The sequence below is a fragment of the Erythranthe guttata genome, chromosome 3 (genome assembly GCF_056151865.1).
Source record: "Erythranthe guttata isolate IM_541 chromosome 3, IM_541, whole genome shotgun sequence".
Taxonomy (NCBI): Eukaryota; Viridiplantae; Streptophyta; class Magnoliopsida; order Lamiales; family Phrymaceae; genus Erythranthe; species Erythranthe guttata.
The window spans coordinates 14814968-14830991 of record NC_142535.1 but is presented as its reverse complement, the minus strand read 5'-3'; the positions used below and the strand labels follow the sequence as shown (position 1 = coordinate 14830991).

Genomic DNA, 16024 nt, shown 5'->3' with positions numbered 1-16024 from the left:
AAAACTAACAGCAAAAACTAACAGTAGGATGAAAATTATATAAAAATGGCATCATTAGGGGCCACTATTATAACTCGAAAATGATTAGGGACAATACCGAAAAAGCGGGTAAAGTTTGAGGGTTAAAAATGTAATTTTCCAACCCATAATACACTGCCTCAAATAGACCAACACGCTTTCTAAACATTTTACTGTAAGCGCTATTTTTGCCCCGACTTCAAAATCTCGAATCGGATTGAATTAAACCACAAATACATTTATGAAATCCCCAAATTTTTACCTGCTCTGTGATGCTTTAAGGTTTTCTTCAACATTCCAATTGTTCTTCAGTAAGTGCTAGGTTTTTTTAATTGTTTATTGAATTCGCCGCTAAATTTAATTATGCCGTACGAGATTCTCCAAAAAAAATTTGTGTGTTCTACGAAAGTGGAGATTCTTTCTGCAATTTACACTACTTTTTTTTTTTAATTGTTTGAAGTGAAACGATGATGCCTAATTAGGGTTGAGAAGTATTCTGGGATTTTGATGTTTGATGAAACAAAACCTAGTTCCTGTAATTTTGGTTACAGTATGCAACGAAAAATCGAAAAAAATGTTAATGAACAATAGATGATTAAGAAGCTGTTAAGAGAGTTGCTTGATGCTGGCGTGGCCCCTATGAATTAATTAAGAAATATTTCCCCCCGCTTTTCGTTAATTGGTTAGAATTAGGTATTAGAATGATACGGAAATGCATTTGGCCCATATTATTGTGATAAATGCTACCCGTATTTCGTGTTCGTGGTTTGGATCAGACGACCTTCTTAGGCCTCGTTTGGTTGGGGAGGGAGATTAGCCATGATTAACTAAATAATTGGACTTTGTTTGATGTTTAATCGACCCTTCAAATATTATGTTATCATGGCTTATCTTGCGTTCTAGGCATGTTTTTTTATTGGATTATCGAAAGTCTAATAATATAATTGAGTTTCATTAGATTATTTAATATTATCTTTGACTAATTTTATCTTGGCAACCAAACGAGGCCTTAATCTATTATGTAATTGGTTCGTAGGGTATCTGATATGCATTGTCTGCTTCGGTTCTTGTCTTAATATACTCTAATAGGATTTTATGATATCTTCTACGGTCCAATTCAAAACAAATTAGACAAGTTCTTCGTCCTTTTAGAAAGTACTATTTCTTGTATTGCATATTGTATACCTGTTATTTAGTATCCGTAATAAACAAACGGAGGATTTAGCGCATGATTCTTTTCCCTTCTGTTTTTTTCCCTTACGGTGATCTCTTTCTTCTTCGTTTCTTATAATAGTTTGAACAAGTTACATGACTAAATCAGACGTCACCTGCATAATCGTCCGATAAAGATATAGGCCAAAGTTTTAACCTTCACGAGTAATATGGTAAGTTTGAATATTTATTTGTGGTGATTATTGTATTCGATACATTTGCTATATTCGTTTATTTGTTGTGGCGTCTATGCATGTTTATTTTAACAGAAGCAAAGAGAACCAACGACTAAGGTGCCTTACAATTCGAAAAACGAGGTGGATATAATCAGCAACTTACCAGGTCACATCATAGACAAAATATTGTCGCATTTGTCACTACGAGACGCCGTTCGATCAAGCATTCTATCGAACAAGTGGCGGTACAAATGGGTCACCCTTCCTCATCTCGTGTTCGATAACCAATCCGTACTAGTCTCCACCCAAGACCAAACCCTCGTGAAAAACAAACTAGTCAACATAGTTGACCACGTCCTATTACTCCACGCGGGCCCCATACACAAGTTCAAGCTCTCCCATCGGGACCTACAAGGTGTTAGCGATATAGATAGATGGGTTCTGTATCTATCGAGGGGTTCTGTAAAAGAATTCATACTAGAAATATGGAAAGGCCACCGATACAAGCTTCACTCTTCGATCTACTCGTACCAAAAATTGGTCCATTTGGAGCTTTTTAACTGTCTTTTGAAACCCCCATCGAATTTCAACGGGTTTAAGAGCTTGAAGAGTCTTGATCTCCAGCATATCACGATGGACCAATCGGAGTTTGAGAAGATTATTGCCAGCTGTCCTTTGCTCGAGAGGTTGACTTTGATGAACTTTGAAGGGTTTGGTCTTCTTAATATACGTGCGCCGAGTCTTCTCTTCTTCGATGTGGGGGGCGTTTTTGAGGACGTGAGTTTTGTGGGTACATTCAATCTAGCTGTTGTGTCGATTGGTTTGTATGTTAATAATGGGATTGAGAGGAATCTTGGTTTTGGTACGGGGAATCTCATCAAGTTTTTCGCTTGTTTGCCGCATATTCAGAGGCTTGAGGTGCAGAGCTTTTTCTTGAAGGTATGATTTATCGGAAAATGATTTGATGGGAAAATAACGTTTAGCAGATAGAGATTGAGATTGAGATATTGTCTAAAGAATTGGAGGAAGAAAAAAAAACGTAATTTTTCGTCATTTTTTTAGTATAACAGTCAGATTATGTTTTAAGTGTGAGAATTGTTGATTTTAAAATCTAGGAGAAATTTGAGTTGCTTTTCGAACGAAGTAATGCCGTAGTAATGGAACAAGAAAAGAGAATCAAAGTCCTTGAAAACATAGTTATGGGATTTTGACAGTAGTTTGTTACGTATATTTGGTTCTTATGAAACCTTTACGTAATAACCCGAATGTGAAAATTATAAATTCATATCATCGTTTAAGTATTTAAAATCTGTTTTCGTTTTGTCTCCAGTATTTGGCTTGTGGAATTATACCTGGGAAGCTACCCACACCTTGTCTTGATCTTAGTTATCTTTCGATACGGATTAATTTCAACGACATGGAAGAGAATATGGCTGCTCTTTGCCTTCTCCGAAGTTCTCCAAACCTTCAAGAGCTTGAGCTTTTGGTAAGTTTCTTTCACTCCGAATTTCGGAACAATGTTTTTTCGTCCCAAATTCATAAAGTTCCGATTCCGATTTATTTTGGAACGGCGTTGGAATACATATTTGATTCCAATTGCCGATCTGATTTTAATTTCCAAAAATTACACTTATGATGTCAATATTGTAATGTAATTTATATTATAAGTGACTAAAATATTGGAGATTCAGGATTCCATCGATTTCAATCCAAGATTTGCAATTTTGCAACAATTTTTTTCATTCCAATTTTCAAAATTCCGATTTCCGATTTCCGATTTTTCTTTAAACAGAATTGACAAAAAAATGGATTTTTTTCGAAAGTGCTAATTCCGATCTGATTCGTCCGATTTCCACCCCTACAGATACATTACTCTTGGTTTTGGTGAGGAAAATTAAACTTTATTGTACGAAAAAACATTGACATATACTTTAATCTTTATACAGGCTCGTACGGAGGAACAAAATACTGCATTTGGTGCTCCCAATATTGTGGAGAATTTTCCGAGCTTTTCGTTTAGTCAGCTAAGGCTTATTAAAATTATTGGAATATCCGGAATAAAACAAGAACTGAACTTCATCAACTTCTTGCTTTTGAATACTCCGGTTCTTGAAAAGATGACTGTTAAGCCCGCTTCGACGGATAGTGGGTGGGAGTTGGTTAAGGAGTTGCTTCGATTTCGACGAGCTTCCATGTTTGCTGAGATAGTTTATCTGGACCCGTAAGTTTTTGTCGGAAAATTTAAAGAAATAGAAGTTATGACACTGCAGTTTATTTATTTGGTTGATGTCTTAATGTTTTATGAGCTTTTTGTTGAGATGTTGAAAGAATGGGTGTGGATTCTCTTTTCTTTCACTTTATGTATTGGAGTTATCTGAGCATATTATTGCCTGGTGTAAATTATAAATAACTAATAAAGGTATGCCTAAATTACTGAAATCCCCTTATCTTTATTTATATTGTAAAATGATATTTGCTTCATGAATATTTACTACTATATAATGTTTAAATATACAATTTTCATAAGTTCACCGTTAATGTTCACTAGTTTACTATTAATTAAATTGTTTAAGTCTTATTAAAAAAAAATATTAATTTAGATGAAGTTTTTAAAGTTCAAACCATAAACTTGTTCGCGATCAAAATCACCTAAAACTGTATGCTATAGTACACATATTTTGGGTAAATTGATGGAACGGTCAAAAAAAAAAAATCACGATCAAAGTCACCAAAAATTGTATACTATGATACACAAATTTTGGTAAAATTGGTGAAACGTTCAAAAAACTATTTCACGATTAAAATCACCAAAAACTGTATGCACACGGATTTTAGGTAAAATTGATGGAACGTCCAAAAAACTTTTTCACGATCAAAATCACCAAAAACTGATTACAATTTTATCCAAAATCTGTGCACTATAGCTTACAATTTTTGGTAATTTTGATCGTGACAAAGTTTTTGTGACGTTCCATCAATTTTACCTAAAATCTGTGTACTATAGTAGATAGTTTTTGGTGATTTTGATTGTGAAAAACTTTTTTTGACGATCCACCAATTTTATCAAAAATTTATGTACTATAACATACAATTTTTAGCGATTTTGACCGTGAATTTTTTTTAAGACATTATACAAATTTTTCACTTGTATATCGCCAAATAATATTCAATTACTTTACTTTAATCAATGTTGTTAGAACCGGACCAAACCGGCCGGTCGGACCGGTTCGACCGTGACCTGGCAAAAAAACGGTTAGGTCTGACATCTAAAACCGGAAAAATCGAAAACCGGGGTCAAATAACCAAAATCCGGTTCGACCGGGTAAAACCCGAGAACCGACGAGTCAGTCAAGGAACCCGATTTTTGGCCAAATCGTCTCGAATCACGGCTGAATTGGTTATTTGTGGCTAGATTCGAGCGAACCTTCACAAACTTAGTAGTGGGTGGCCGGATTTAGTCATGAGTGGTCGAAAGATTGTCGAATTTGATCATGGGTGGTCGCCGATTGCCAGATTTGAAGTACAAATAATGGAAAAATATAGAGTACAAGTAGTAAAATATAGTAAAAAGTGAGGTGAAATAGATAAAAGTGAAAATAATAAGTGGGAGATTAAAAATATAAAGAAAATAATATTTTTAAAATATTAAAATTAATAAAATAATGACATATTAGAAGAAATCAAAAACCCGGTTGAACCGGTTCGACCATAAAAACCCATGACCCAAATTGTCGTTCGATTCTATAGACGGTCCGGTTCTGATAACATTGACTTTAATTCTGATATGTATTATTTTATCAATTAATTAATTTTGTGCTGACAGGCAGCTTGTCTTTTTCTTCGGTGTAAATTATAACTACCTCCATTTCCGGAAGTTAAGTGTAATTACAAAAAACACATTTTTTTTGAGAAATTACATCCAGAACTTGCAAATTTTTATGTCCCTGCAAATAAAAGGGTATTCATGCAAGAAATTTACAAATTATAAGATATGAGATTTTTTCCGTAAATAGACCTTACCTCAATGGTCAATTATAATTTACCCTTTTCTTTCATCATCCATAGAAAGTTCTCATCCAAAATATTCTAGCATCTATAGAATAGCACTTATTAGTATTGGTTAGCTGATGAATTAGATGTTACATGTGATTATTAACCATAAAGGATGTTAAATAACAATCTACTAAGTAGATATACGCATAGGGTGTGTGTGCGCGATTATATACAGATTTACGGTTAACACTTACCCAATGTAAATTATCAGGTGTAACGTCTATTCGACCATAATTAGTTTGTTTTTATATATATATATATATATATATATATATATATATATATATATATATTTCTCGTACTATTTGACCCGTGCCTAATCAACTTCGAGCTTTTTTTTATTATTTTTTTATTTTTACTAGTATTTCACCCGTGCGATGCATGGGTATAATTTAAATAATAAAAAGTATTCTAGATAAAATAATTTACTAAAAATTTTTAAAAAAAATAATATATATAATATGACATAATAAAAAAATATTCAGTCCGATTGATTTAAGTACGGAATAAAACAAAATAATTAATAAAAGTAGTAAATATGAAAAATGTGGTATTAAGAATACAATGCATCATCGGTTACGAATGTTACAACTATTATTGAACCAACACACTCGAATTTTTAATGTGAAACTTAATTATCAAAGTGGGGCTTGAAAGCACATTCATTGACGTAGCTCGTCTAGTTAATACCTAGCGAGTAACTTGCACATTGTTAATTTTTCATATGCAATCATGGCACACATTACTGAAACATAAATAACCTAAAAGTGAAGAGATAAATATAATCAATATTAAATTACTTTGATAAAATAGCTAGTTCATTGAATTCGACTACAAAATTAGCATAAATTGCAAATACACTGAACGCAACAAAATAATACAAAAGTCAAATGTTCACGCCACCTCTAAACTTAACTCTCGATATTACAATGTATAATTGTACATATCACCTATAATATTAATATTAATACTAATATTAATTCTAATATTAATATAACTACTAATATCAATATCAATACCAATACCAATATCTATATCAATACCAATATCAATACCAATACAAATATCAATATCAATACCAATATCAATACCAATATTAATGCTAATACTAATACTAAACTAATACCAACACTAATATGCGTAGTCAATGTAACACTAATACTAATACTAATAGTAATACCAATGGCTGCTAATACCAATGGCAATGTTAATACTAATGCTAATACTACTACTAATATTAACTATAATACTATTATTAATATTAACACTAATAATGCTCATACTCATATTCATAGCCATGCTCATATTTATACTTATACTCGTACTCATTCTAATATTCATACTAAAACTCATACTAATATTCATAATAATATGCATACTCATACTCATACGTCTACTCGTACTCATACTTATACTCATACGCATACTTATATTCATAATCATATCAATATTACTACGAATACTAACACTAATACTAATATTGATAGTAATCATGATACTTATACTGATACTCATAATGATAGTCGCAGGGATAATGATATTGTTAGTGATACTAATATTGATATAATAATATTGATACTTGATAATGATATTGATTTTGATATTGATATCGATACTTATATTGATACTCATACTTATAATGATACGCACAATTATACTCACACTACTACTTTTTATACTGATACTGATACCCATGTTGATACTCATATTGATATTGATTATGATAATAATATTGATAATAATACTGATACTCTTATTGACACTCATACTGATACTAACACTGATACTCATAATCTGGCTAATATTGATATTGATATTTGTATTGATACTAAGATTGATATACTAATACTGATAGTAATACTACATTGACACTATTATGATATTAATACTGACAATAATATTTATACTCATATTGATACTTAATACTCATTAGTCATACTGATACAAATACTATTACTTATACAAATATTGTTGTTAATACTGATATTAATTCCGATACTAATATTAATACTCATACTAATACACTTAATATACTCATACTAATACTATTAATACTAATATTGATACTAATATTGATATTCATACTGATATTCATAATGATACTAATATTGATACTCATACTAATAGTGATATTAATATTAATATCGATACTAATACTGATATTAACATAGATATTACTATTGATATTCACATTGATATATTAATATTGATACTCATATTGATACTCACACTGATGTTTACTTATACGCATATTGATACTGATGTCGATATTGATACACATATTGATATTGTTACTGATAATGATACTGATATTGACACTAATATTAATACTAATACTGATACTGACATTAATAGAGATACTATTACTTATACTAATTTTGTTACTAAAACTGATAGTAATACTGATACTCAAAATGATACTCATACTGATAATGATACTGATACTAATAGTGATACTGATACCCATACTCATACTCAGTCTAATATTGATGTTTATAGTACCTTATGTTTAAATTCTCCCTGTGATACTCATACTGATGCTAATACCGATACTAATATTGATACTCGTACTAATATTAATAATAATGACAACGCTAGTAATAATATAATACTAATGTGAATGCTAATGTTATTAATAAAACTAATATTAATTATAATACTAACACTAATATTAATATTAATACTAATACTAATACTAATATTAATATTAATACTACTACTAATACTAATACTAATACTAATACGCGTACGCATATTCATATTAACACTCATACTCATATTGATACTCATACCCATACTCATACTGACTAATACGGATACTAATATTAAAACTCATAAAAATACTAATATTAATACTAATACGGATACTGATAGTGATACTCATATTGATACTCTTACGACGTTGCTAGTAATACTTGACAACCCATCGGATTCTGATTTGATTAGGATCTTTATGCCATATCCACTCATGATTATTTAAAGTGAAACATACAATTGACCGTGACTGAATACATATCTAGAAAGATATAAATCAACGTGCGAAAGTGTTTGATCCGCATTTCAAATGAAATCATGAAAGGAAATTATCGCCTCTGGAACTTAATGGGCAAAGTGGAGTTCGATGGGACTAACATCATCCGATAAAAATTATATCACCGGTATTTATGTCAGATAGAATCTTGCAACTAAGAAATGGGTTAATTAGTCAAAGTAATTAAGATAGTTAAAGGCACATAACTCAAGAAACAATAAGTTCATTTTTTTTTAATTGTTGTACCTTTATTAAATTGTTGTTTACCGAGTTCTTTAAATAATTTATCTAGTTGTGGTAACGAAATAAGTATTTTAAACTATTTATCCAAATTTAAGTTTATTTAGTTTTTTCAATATGATAAAATACTACCACACATAATTCACAAACCTATAACTTAAAAAAATAAAATTGTTATTTTACCACTATATTCACCCATTTTTTAGTAACGAAAGGTGTTTAAAAAATTACTTATCATAAATTAAATGGGTTTCGATTAGTTAAAATAATTCACATAGTCCAATCAAAATTCATCAGACAATAACTTACAAAAACAATTATTAGTTTACTAATAAAAAAATCATCTACCCATTTTTTAAATCTTTTATCTAATGGTTCTAACAAAACATGTATTATAGAAATTGTTTACCCACATTTAGGTGGGTTTAGATTAATATCAAACATAAATAAATTTGTATTGCCATTTAACATCACACTCGATACGTATAACGATTTCCAACCACATGTGAGGAGAACCTTGGTAATCAATGTAGCATTTTCTACTTATGAAGAAGGGGGATGAGGGTGGTATAGGTAGTGGATGTAGAAATTTAAACGTGTTCATATGAAATTCAGAATTTATTTTAATTATTGTGCAGACCTTTTTACTGTTTCTATTCGATGGAAAAAATTGGATGTAGAATATGATTGTGGTGAAATGAGTTATAAAGGGGGATTTGTACCTATTTTTAAGATATGTTTACAATTATGATTAATGATAATTACTCACTATTTATGATTTGATTAAGTTAATATGGATGATTTAACTTATTATATATGGTATTGATTTTGAAGAATATTAAACGATCTTTATTTTTGATTAAATATTTTCCATAAATTAGTCATAAAATTAAAATCAATCAGCTTATATAGGTCGTAAATAAAATTATACAACATAATATCGGGTAATTGATTAGGAATTTCTATACGGTAAAGAACATTTTGAAATTTGAAACTTTAGAATTTGAAATAAAAAATTCATAATTTCAAAATTCAAATGTAGTGTAATTATTATTTCGGATTATGAAATTCAAAATTAATATAAAAGTGACATACATAATTAATAATGAAAATTAAAATGTTAGAAAATAAATTTATTTTGTAATTTAAAATTATATTAAAAAATATCAATATAACAATCTATATTACAAATCAAATAAAATACTAAAAAATCAGAATAATAAATAGGGTAAATTACACACACCCCCCTGAGGTAAGCTTAAATAACTGTAAGGTCCCTGTGGTATCGATAATTACATTCACCCCCCTGAAAGGTAGTTAAAAACTCTAACGCGATAATGCATTGTATACATTATTCCAATTGGGTTCTAATGGACTATTACTTTAAGCTAGTTGTGGAGATAACATAGAGTTATGGGGAGTTATGGGGTGACATGGCTCCCCCAATATTTTTTAAATCACCCATAACTCTTAGTTGTCTTCACCACTTCCTGAAACCAATAGTCCATTAGAACCCTATCGGAATAATGTATCCAATGCATTATCCCGTTAGAGTTTTTAACTACCTTTCAGGGGGGTGAATGTAATTATCGATACCACAGGGACCTTACAGTTATTTAAGCTTACCTCAGGGGGGTGTGTGTAATTTACCCTAATAAATAATTTGATTAAAAATAAAACAATTATTAAAATTACATATTTAAATACACGACATACTATAACATAAAATAACAATAATAAAATTGACTAATAATGAGAAGAACATAAACCATGATCTCCATACAATTTTAATATCCAATAAGAAATTTATTGCTACAAACAACAATAATTGACTGAGAAGGAAGGTATGATAAAATCGGAATAGTAGAACAATAATAAAGATGATAACAAAGATTAAAAAAAACATAAAATTCGAAATATTAATTCTATGCAATTATTACACAAAATTCAGTTAAAAATGAATATGATCATTAGAAAACAACAGTAGTACAGGCTTTACCGTTTTCAAGACGGGAAAAATAAAATTTATTAACAATAAATGAAAAGAAATATACAAAAATGAAAAAAAATACATTCGAAGAATACATGCGTACGTTTTGTTCCGGTGAAAGTTAGTGGAGAAATGAAGTGATGATGAAGGGGTTTATATACTTGTGGTTAGATGATGAAAAAAAAAGAAAATAAATTCAATATGGTAATAATATTAAAAACATTAATGACAATATAAAGGGACACATTTATGAATTTGAATATGTTTAAAAGTGAAGGATAATTCGGAAGAAATCATTCGGTTTCCAAAATTAAATATTTTAATTTGACAAATTTGGGTAAAATTTTATTTTTTTGGAAAATAATTAAGAATCCAGTAAATTTAAAATAAAAGTTGCAGGAAATAGAATTTTGAGTAAAAGTAAAAGAATTAAAAAATCCTTCAAATAAGTATTAACTATGAGTGTGTAAATATAAGAACTATATCGAAACAATCAATTAAAAATATGGAATAACTTTTCACCTTGCTACGTGCCTACACGTGTTATGTAGGATTGGTAATAAACTAATAATCTATAAATATGGACAAATATACTATGGAAATGATTGACAAATTTAATACACACCCGCTTAATTGATTTAAATTTGGAGTGATATTTTAGAAAATAAAATAAAATATTATATTTACTAAATATCAATTCAATAATAAAAAATAAATGTATATTTGTATATATAGGTTTGCATGTGGAAATTTAAATTAAAATAAACTTAAAACATTACTTAATATAGCAAATAACTAATCATTTAATAAGCACAACTAAATTATTATTTATTAAATAGGACAATTAAAAAATAAAACTCTTTTTTTTAATTATTTTTAATTGAATGGATATTTGAATATTTCAAAATATTGAAAAAAAAAAAAAAGAAAAAAAAACCGTATTCCTTTATTTTAATATTTTAATATTAAAAAAATATTTTTTTTTTCTGAAAATTATTTGAATATTCGTGCAAAAAAAAATTATCCTGAATTTTTTCTATAAATATATTTTGAAATACTAAAAATATAAATAAGATATTTTTATTTCGAATTTATATAATATTAAATTTGGAAATAATATATATACATGTGGTAATTGTTTAAATGAGTGTACAAATGTGAAATAGGAAAGAACTTAAATACATACCAAAATAAAATTGACAACTCACCAATTGAAGAATCCACCTCATCAATTGAACTCCAACTAAGCAATTTTGATAAATGACATCATTATTTGCCACATGTCAATCATTGAGGGCATAGATTCTCTTTTTATATTATATATAGATTATATATATATATATATATATATATATATATATATATATATATATATATATATATATAGAAAATCAACTTGAGCTTATCAATCCAAAAACCAACTTAATATAAACCGTACAATTACAAGTTCAATTTCCCAGTAAATAATTTGCCGTCAGCTTTCTTCTCCTCGCCGGTGGTGGTGCTTTCGAGAGTTCCGGCGGGCGGCCATGGACGGCTTCGGCGGCGCAGGGGCGCCGCTTCTAGAGAAGCGCCGCGGCGGAGGAGAGGGTTTCGTGAAGGAGTTCGGAGCAGAGTCAAAGACGCTGTGGAAACTCTCCGGACCGGCGATATTCACATACATCTGTCAGTATTCTCTAGGCGCACTCACTCAGACATTCGCCGGCCAAGTCGGCGAGCTCGAGCTCGCCGCCGTCTCCGTCGAGAACTCTGTGATTGCCGGCCTTGTCTTCGGCGCCATGGTAACAAATTAAAATAAAAATCCAATCTTTACTTCTCCCCCTTTATATATATATCCTTTCCGAAATTTTCTCAAACACATGGCGAACTTAATTAATACTGTGTAATAATTAACCCTACTCTTTTTACACACACACACACACGTGATTTATGTGTCTGATTGTGTGTCAATCTACTCTGAAACTGAAATTCTGCTATGTAATGGTTGGTGTTTCTGATTCGTCACACCTTTGGCATAGAATTTTTGGGCAAATTACTGCCAACCCCCTGAGTTGTGATCAAATTACGAAAACCCCCTCTTGTTTGGGTAATTACTGGCACCCCTCAACTATGTATTATCTTACGAAAAGACCCCTCCAAAGGTAAATTTTGGGATGTTAATTCGGTAAAACCGAGCCGAAATTTCGGTACGCCAACATTTCATACCGTTTACCGAACTGAATATACGATTTGGTTCGGTGAATAACCGAATTACATAAATTTTGAGGCTGTAATTACCCAAACAAGAGGGTTTTTTTTGTAATTTGGCCATACCTCAGAGGGTGGCCGTAATTTGCCCTAGAATTTTTCGATTTTTTTTTTAAAGTTATTCGATGAATCGAATTTGAAAAAATAATTGCAGCTGGGAATGGGAAGTGCATTAGAGACTTTATGTGGACAAGCATATGGTGCAGGGCAAATCACAATGTTGGGTACATACATGCAAAGATCATGGGTTATCTTGCTCTCCACATCCTTCTTCTTGCTCCCTATTTACATCTTTGCCCCTCCGATCCTCACCTTCTTCGGCGAATCTCCCGAGATTTCTCGAGCCGCCGGTTAGTATTAATAATCAAAAAATACATATTTTAATGCTTCCTATTAAAATTAAAATTGAACTTTTTTTTGTGTGTAGGTAAATTTGCGATTTGGATGATACCGCAGATGTTTGCGTACGCTGTGAATTTTCCGATACAAAAATTCTTGCAATCGCAGAGGAAATTAATGGAGATGGCTTGGATATCGGCGGGTGTGCTTGTTGTGCATACATTCTTTAGCTGGCTTCTGATCTTGAAACTCCGGTGGGGATTGGCCGGAGCGGCGGTGGTTCTCAACTCCTCGTGGTGGCTGATTGTGATTTTGCAGTTGGTTTATATTTTTTATACGAAATCCGACGGTGCGTGGACTGGTTTCTCGTGGTCGGCTTTTCGGGATTTGTATGGATTTGTCAAGCTTTCTTTGTCCTCTGCTATTATGTTATGGTAAGAGAGTTTTTTTAACGGATTTTTTTTGTGGTTTTTTTGTAATCCGATTCTTGATTTCTTAATGCCGTAAATTGGGGCTAAAAAATGGCAGCTTGGAGTTTTGGTACTTGATGGTGATAGTGGTGATTGCGGGTCGTTTGGATAACCCTGTGGTACCCGTTGATGCTATTTCTATTTGGTATGTCACTTTTGTTTCTTCGTTCGATTTCTCTTTTTTTTGGGTTTTATGTTAAAATTTTAAGAAAATTTAATTCATGTTTGCTATATTCTTGATGCAACGCGTAAAATCGTTGTAAATTGTTATGCAGCATGAATATTAATGGATGGGATGCGATGATTTCCATCGGATTCAATGCTGCCATAAGGTGATTTTTCCATCCCATTTTATATTAATTACTTCAATTATATAATATATATGTGTGTGTGTATATATATATATATATATATATATATATATATATATATATATATATATATATATATATATATATATATATATATATATATTGATTTCAATTGGTTATCCAAAGTGTGAGGGTGGCAAACGAACTCGGAGCTGGAAACGCAAGAGCTGCAAAATTCTCGGTTGTAGTAGTTTCCATCACAACTATCTTGATCGGTGTAGTTTGCATGGCTCTCGTTTTAGCCACAAAAGATATTTTCCCATACCTTTTCACTAATAGCGAAGCAGTAGCAAAAGAGACCACTCGATTGTCGATTCTTCTCGCACTCACCGTTTTGCTAAACGGGCTTCAACCCGTTTTATCCGGTAAATATCTCGACATACTAATTTATTTTCCAGATATATATACTTTGGTCGTATTTCAATTTTTTTTTTTTTCGAAAAGTTTAGGGGTTGCTGTTGGAGCTGGATGGCAATCGATTGTGGCGTACGTCAACATCGGAAGCTATTACATCGTGGGACTGCCACTTGGCATAGTTTTGGGTTTCGTATTTAATTTTGGCGCTATGGTATTAAAAAAAAATTAAATGTGTTCGAATACGAGATATTGCATTTATTTAAAATTCGAATTTAGATGTAAGTTAGTTTATTCATGTGCAGGGAATTTGGGGTGGGATGATTGGAGGAGTTTGCTTGCAAACCCTGATCTTGATATTCATTACTTCAAGTAGAAATTGGGACAAAGAGGTAATTTTATACGTAACTGTATGCATATATATATATGCACCAATTTTTTTTTGTTAACTTGTTCGATTTGGGATTAAAGCGATGTTTATTTGTTTTTATGGTAAAATTTGGTAACACGTTTTTTTTCCGTATTTGCAGGCCGATGAAGCCGAAAGCCGTGTTAGACGATGGGGTGGAGCAATTGCGAGTCACTGATTGATTTCGACACGAATGAAGAATGAAAGAGATGGGAACCGGCTGTGTATATCAATTTTCTTTTTTTGCTTATTTATGCCATTTTCAGTAATTAAAAAAAAAAAAAAATTGGCTGAGATTTAAAATTTTAATACAGGTTTGGTTGAAAGAAAGAAAGAAAGAATTATGTAATCAAATTGTATTGAGATTTGGAGTATTAAAGTTGATCATACGTGTATATTATTATTTGCATCAATATATCTTTTCTCCTAGAAAACAACTGTGCTGCATTTCAATCAATTTTCGATTGTTTCAGTAATAAATGTCTTCACTGTGATATGAATAAATAATATTTTAATTTTCGAATTATTCTTTTAAAATAGGCTTCTTTCAATATTTGCTAACACGACTGGACTTGTACAATATAAAGTGTCTCATCTCAATATATCAAAATAATTTGGGTAAATTACAAACACCCCCTTGAGGTATGGTCAAATTATAAAAACACCCCTCTTGTTTGGATAATTACAACCACCCCCTTAACTCCTCAAATTTAGTGAAATCTTCGAGATTATATGGAATATTATCACTTTTGTACCTGTTTCATCTTATTCAAACTCTACATTATGAAGCAAGATGATCATAATATGTGATTTTTAGTTTGTATATATCAGTTTTTGGTGCATCGGAAACTGTATTTTTACACAAAACGAGTACAAACTAGAGCAAATTTCACGGAATCTAGATGATTATGTTGAATTTGGCACCATAAGGGTGGAGGTGTAAGAAAAAATCATAATTGAGGGGGGTAGATGTAATTATCCAAACAAGAGGGGTTTTTTTGTAATTTGACCATACCTCAGGGGGGTGTTTGTAATTTACCCAAATAATTTACTTGATTTCTCAAATATTGCTTTGGAAACATATTTTTCCAAAATAATAATTGAAATATGACTC

General features: G+C 30.8%; 2 protein-coding genes across 3 annotated transcripts; both read left to right on the top strand.

The window, feature by feature from the left end:
* Window positions 1–155: 155 nt before the first annotated feature.
* On the top strand, window positions 156–3845 carry LOC105965603 (F-box/FBD/LRR-repeat protein At1g13570). Its single transcript, XM_012990173.2, has 5 exons — window positions 156–329; window positions 1313–1403; window positions 1500–2345; window positions 2737–2892; window positions 3353–3845. The coding sequence occupies exons 2-5, from the start codon at window positions 1401–1403 to the stop codon at window positions 3629–3631; spliced, it is 1284 nt and encodes a 427-aa protein (XP_012845627.1). The 5' UTR covers window positions 156–329; window positions 1313–1400; the 3' UTR covers window positions 3632–3845.
* An 8276-nt stretch (window positions 3846–12121) lies between these two features.
* On the top strand, window positions 12122–15323 carry LOC105966241 (MATE efflux family protein). 2 transcript variants are annotated; one of them, XM_088815599.1, is made up of 9 exons: window positions 12122–12501; window positions 13122–13317; window positions 13395–13740; window positions 13835–13921; window positions 14052–14108; window positions 14274–14512; window positions 14597–14715; window positions 14792–14893; window positions 15032–15323. In XM_088815599.1, the coding sequence occupies exons 1-9, from the start codon at window positions 12250–12252 to the stop codon at window positions 15086–15088; spliced, it is 1455 nt and encodes a 484-aa protein (XP_088671725.1). In that variant the 5' UTR covers window positions 12122–12249; the 3' UTR covers window positions 15089–15323. The 2 variants fall into 2 exon arrangements, with proteins under 2 accessions (XP_088671725.1, XP_088671726.1); XM_088815600.1 differs by having other exon boundaries at window positions 12124–12501; window positions 14807–14893.
* The last annotated feature ends 701 nt before the right edge of the window (window positions 15324–16024 follow it).

Excerpts from the sequence above, each read along its gene's own strand:
- LOC105965603 (XM_012990173.2), top strand. Across the intron at positions 2,346-2,736 it reads TGCAGAGCTTTTTCTTGAAG|TATTTGGCTTGTGGAATTAT; the intron begins GTATGATTTATC and ends TTTTGTCTCCAG. Across the intron at positions 2,893-3,352 it reads TTCAAGAGCTTGAGCTTTTG|GCTCGTACGGAGGAACAAAA; the intron begins GTAAGTTTCTTT and ends ATCTTTATACAG.
- LOC105966241 (XM_088815599.1), top strand. The coding sequence starts at position 12,250 with ATGGACGGCTTCGGCGGCGCAGGGGCGCCGCTTCTAGAGAAGCGCCGC. Across the intron at positions 12,502-13,121 it reads GCCTTGTCTTCGGCGCCATG|CTGGGAATGGGAAGTGCATT; the intron begins GTAACAAATTAA and ends AAATAATTGCAG. Across the intron at positions 13,922-14,051 it reads GTTGATGCTATTTCTATTTG|CATGAATATTAATGGATGGG; the intron begins GTATGTCACTTT and ends ATTGTTATGCAG.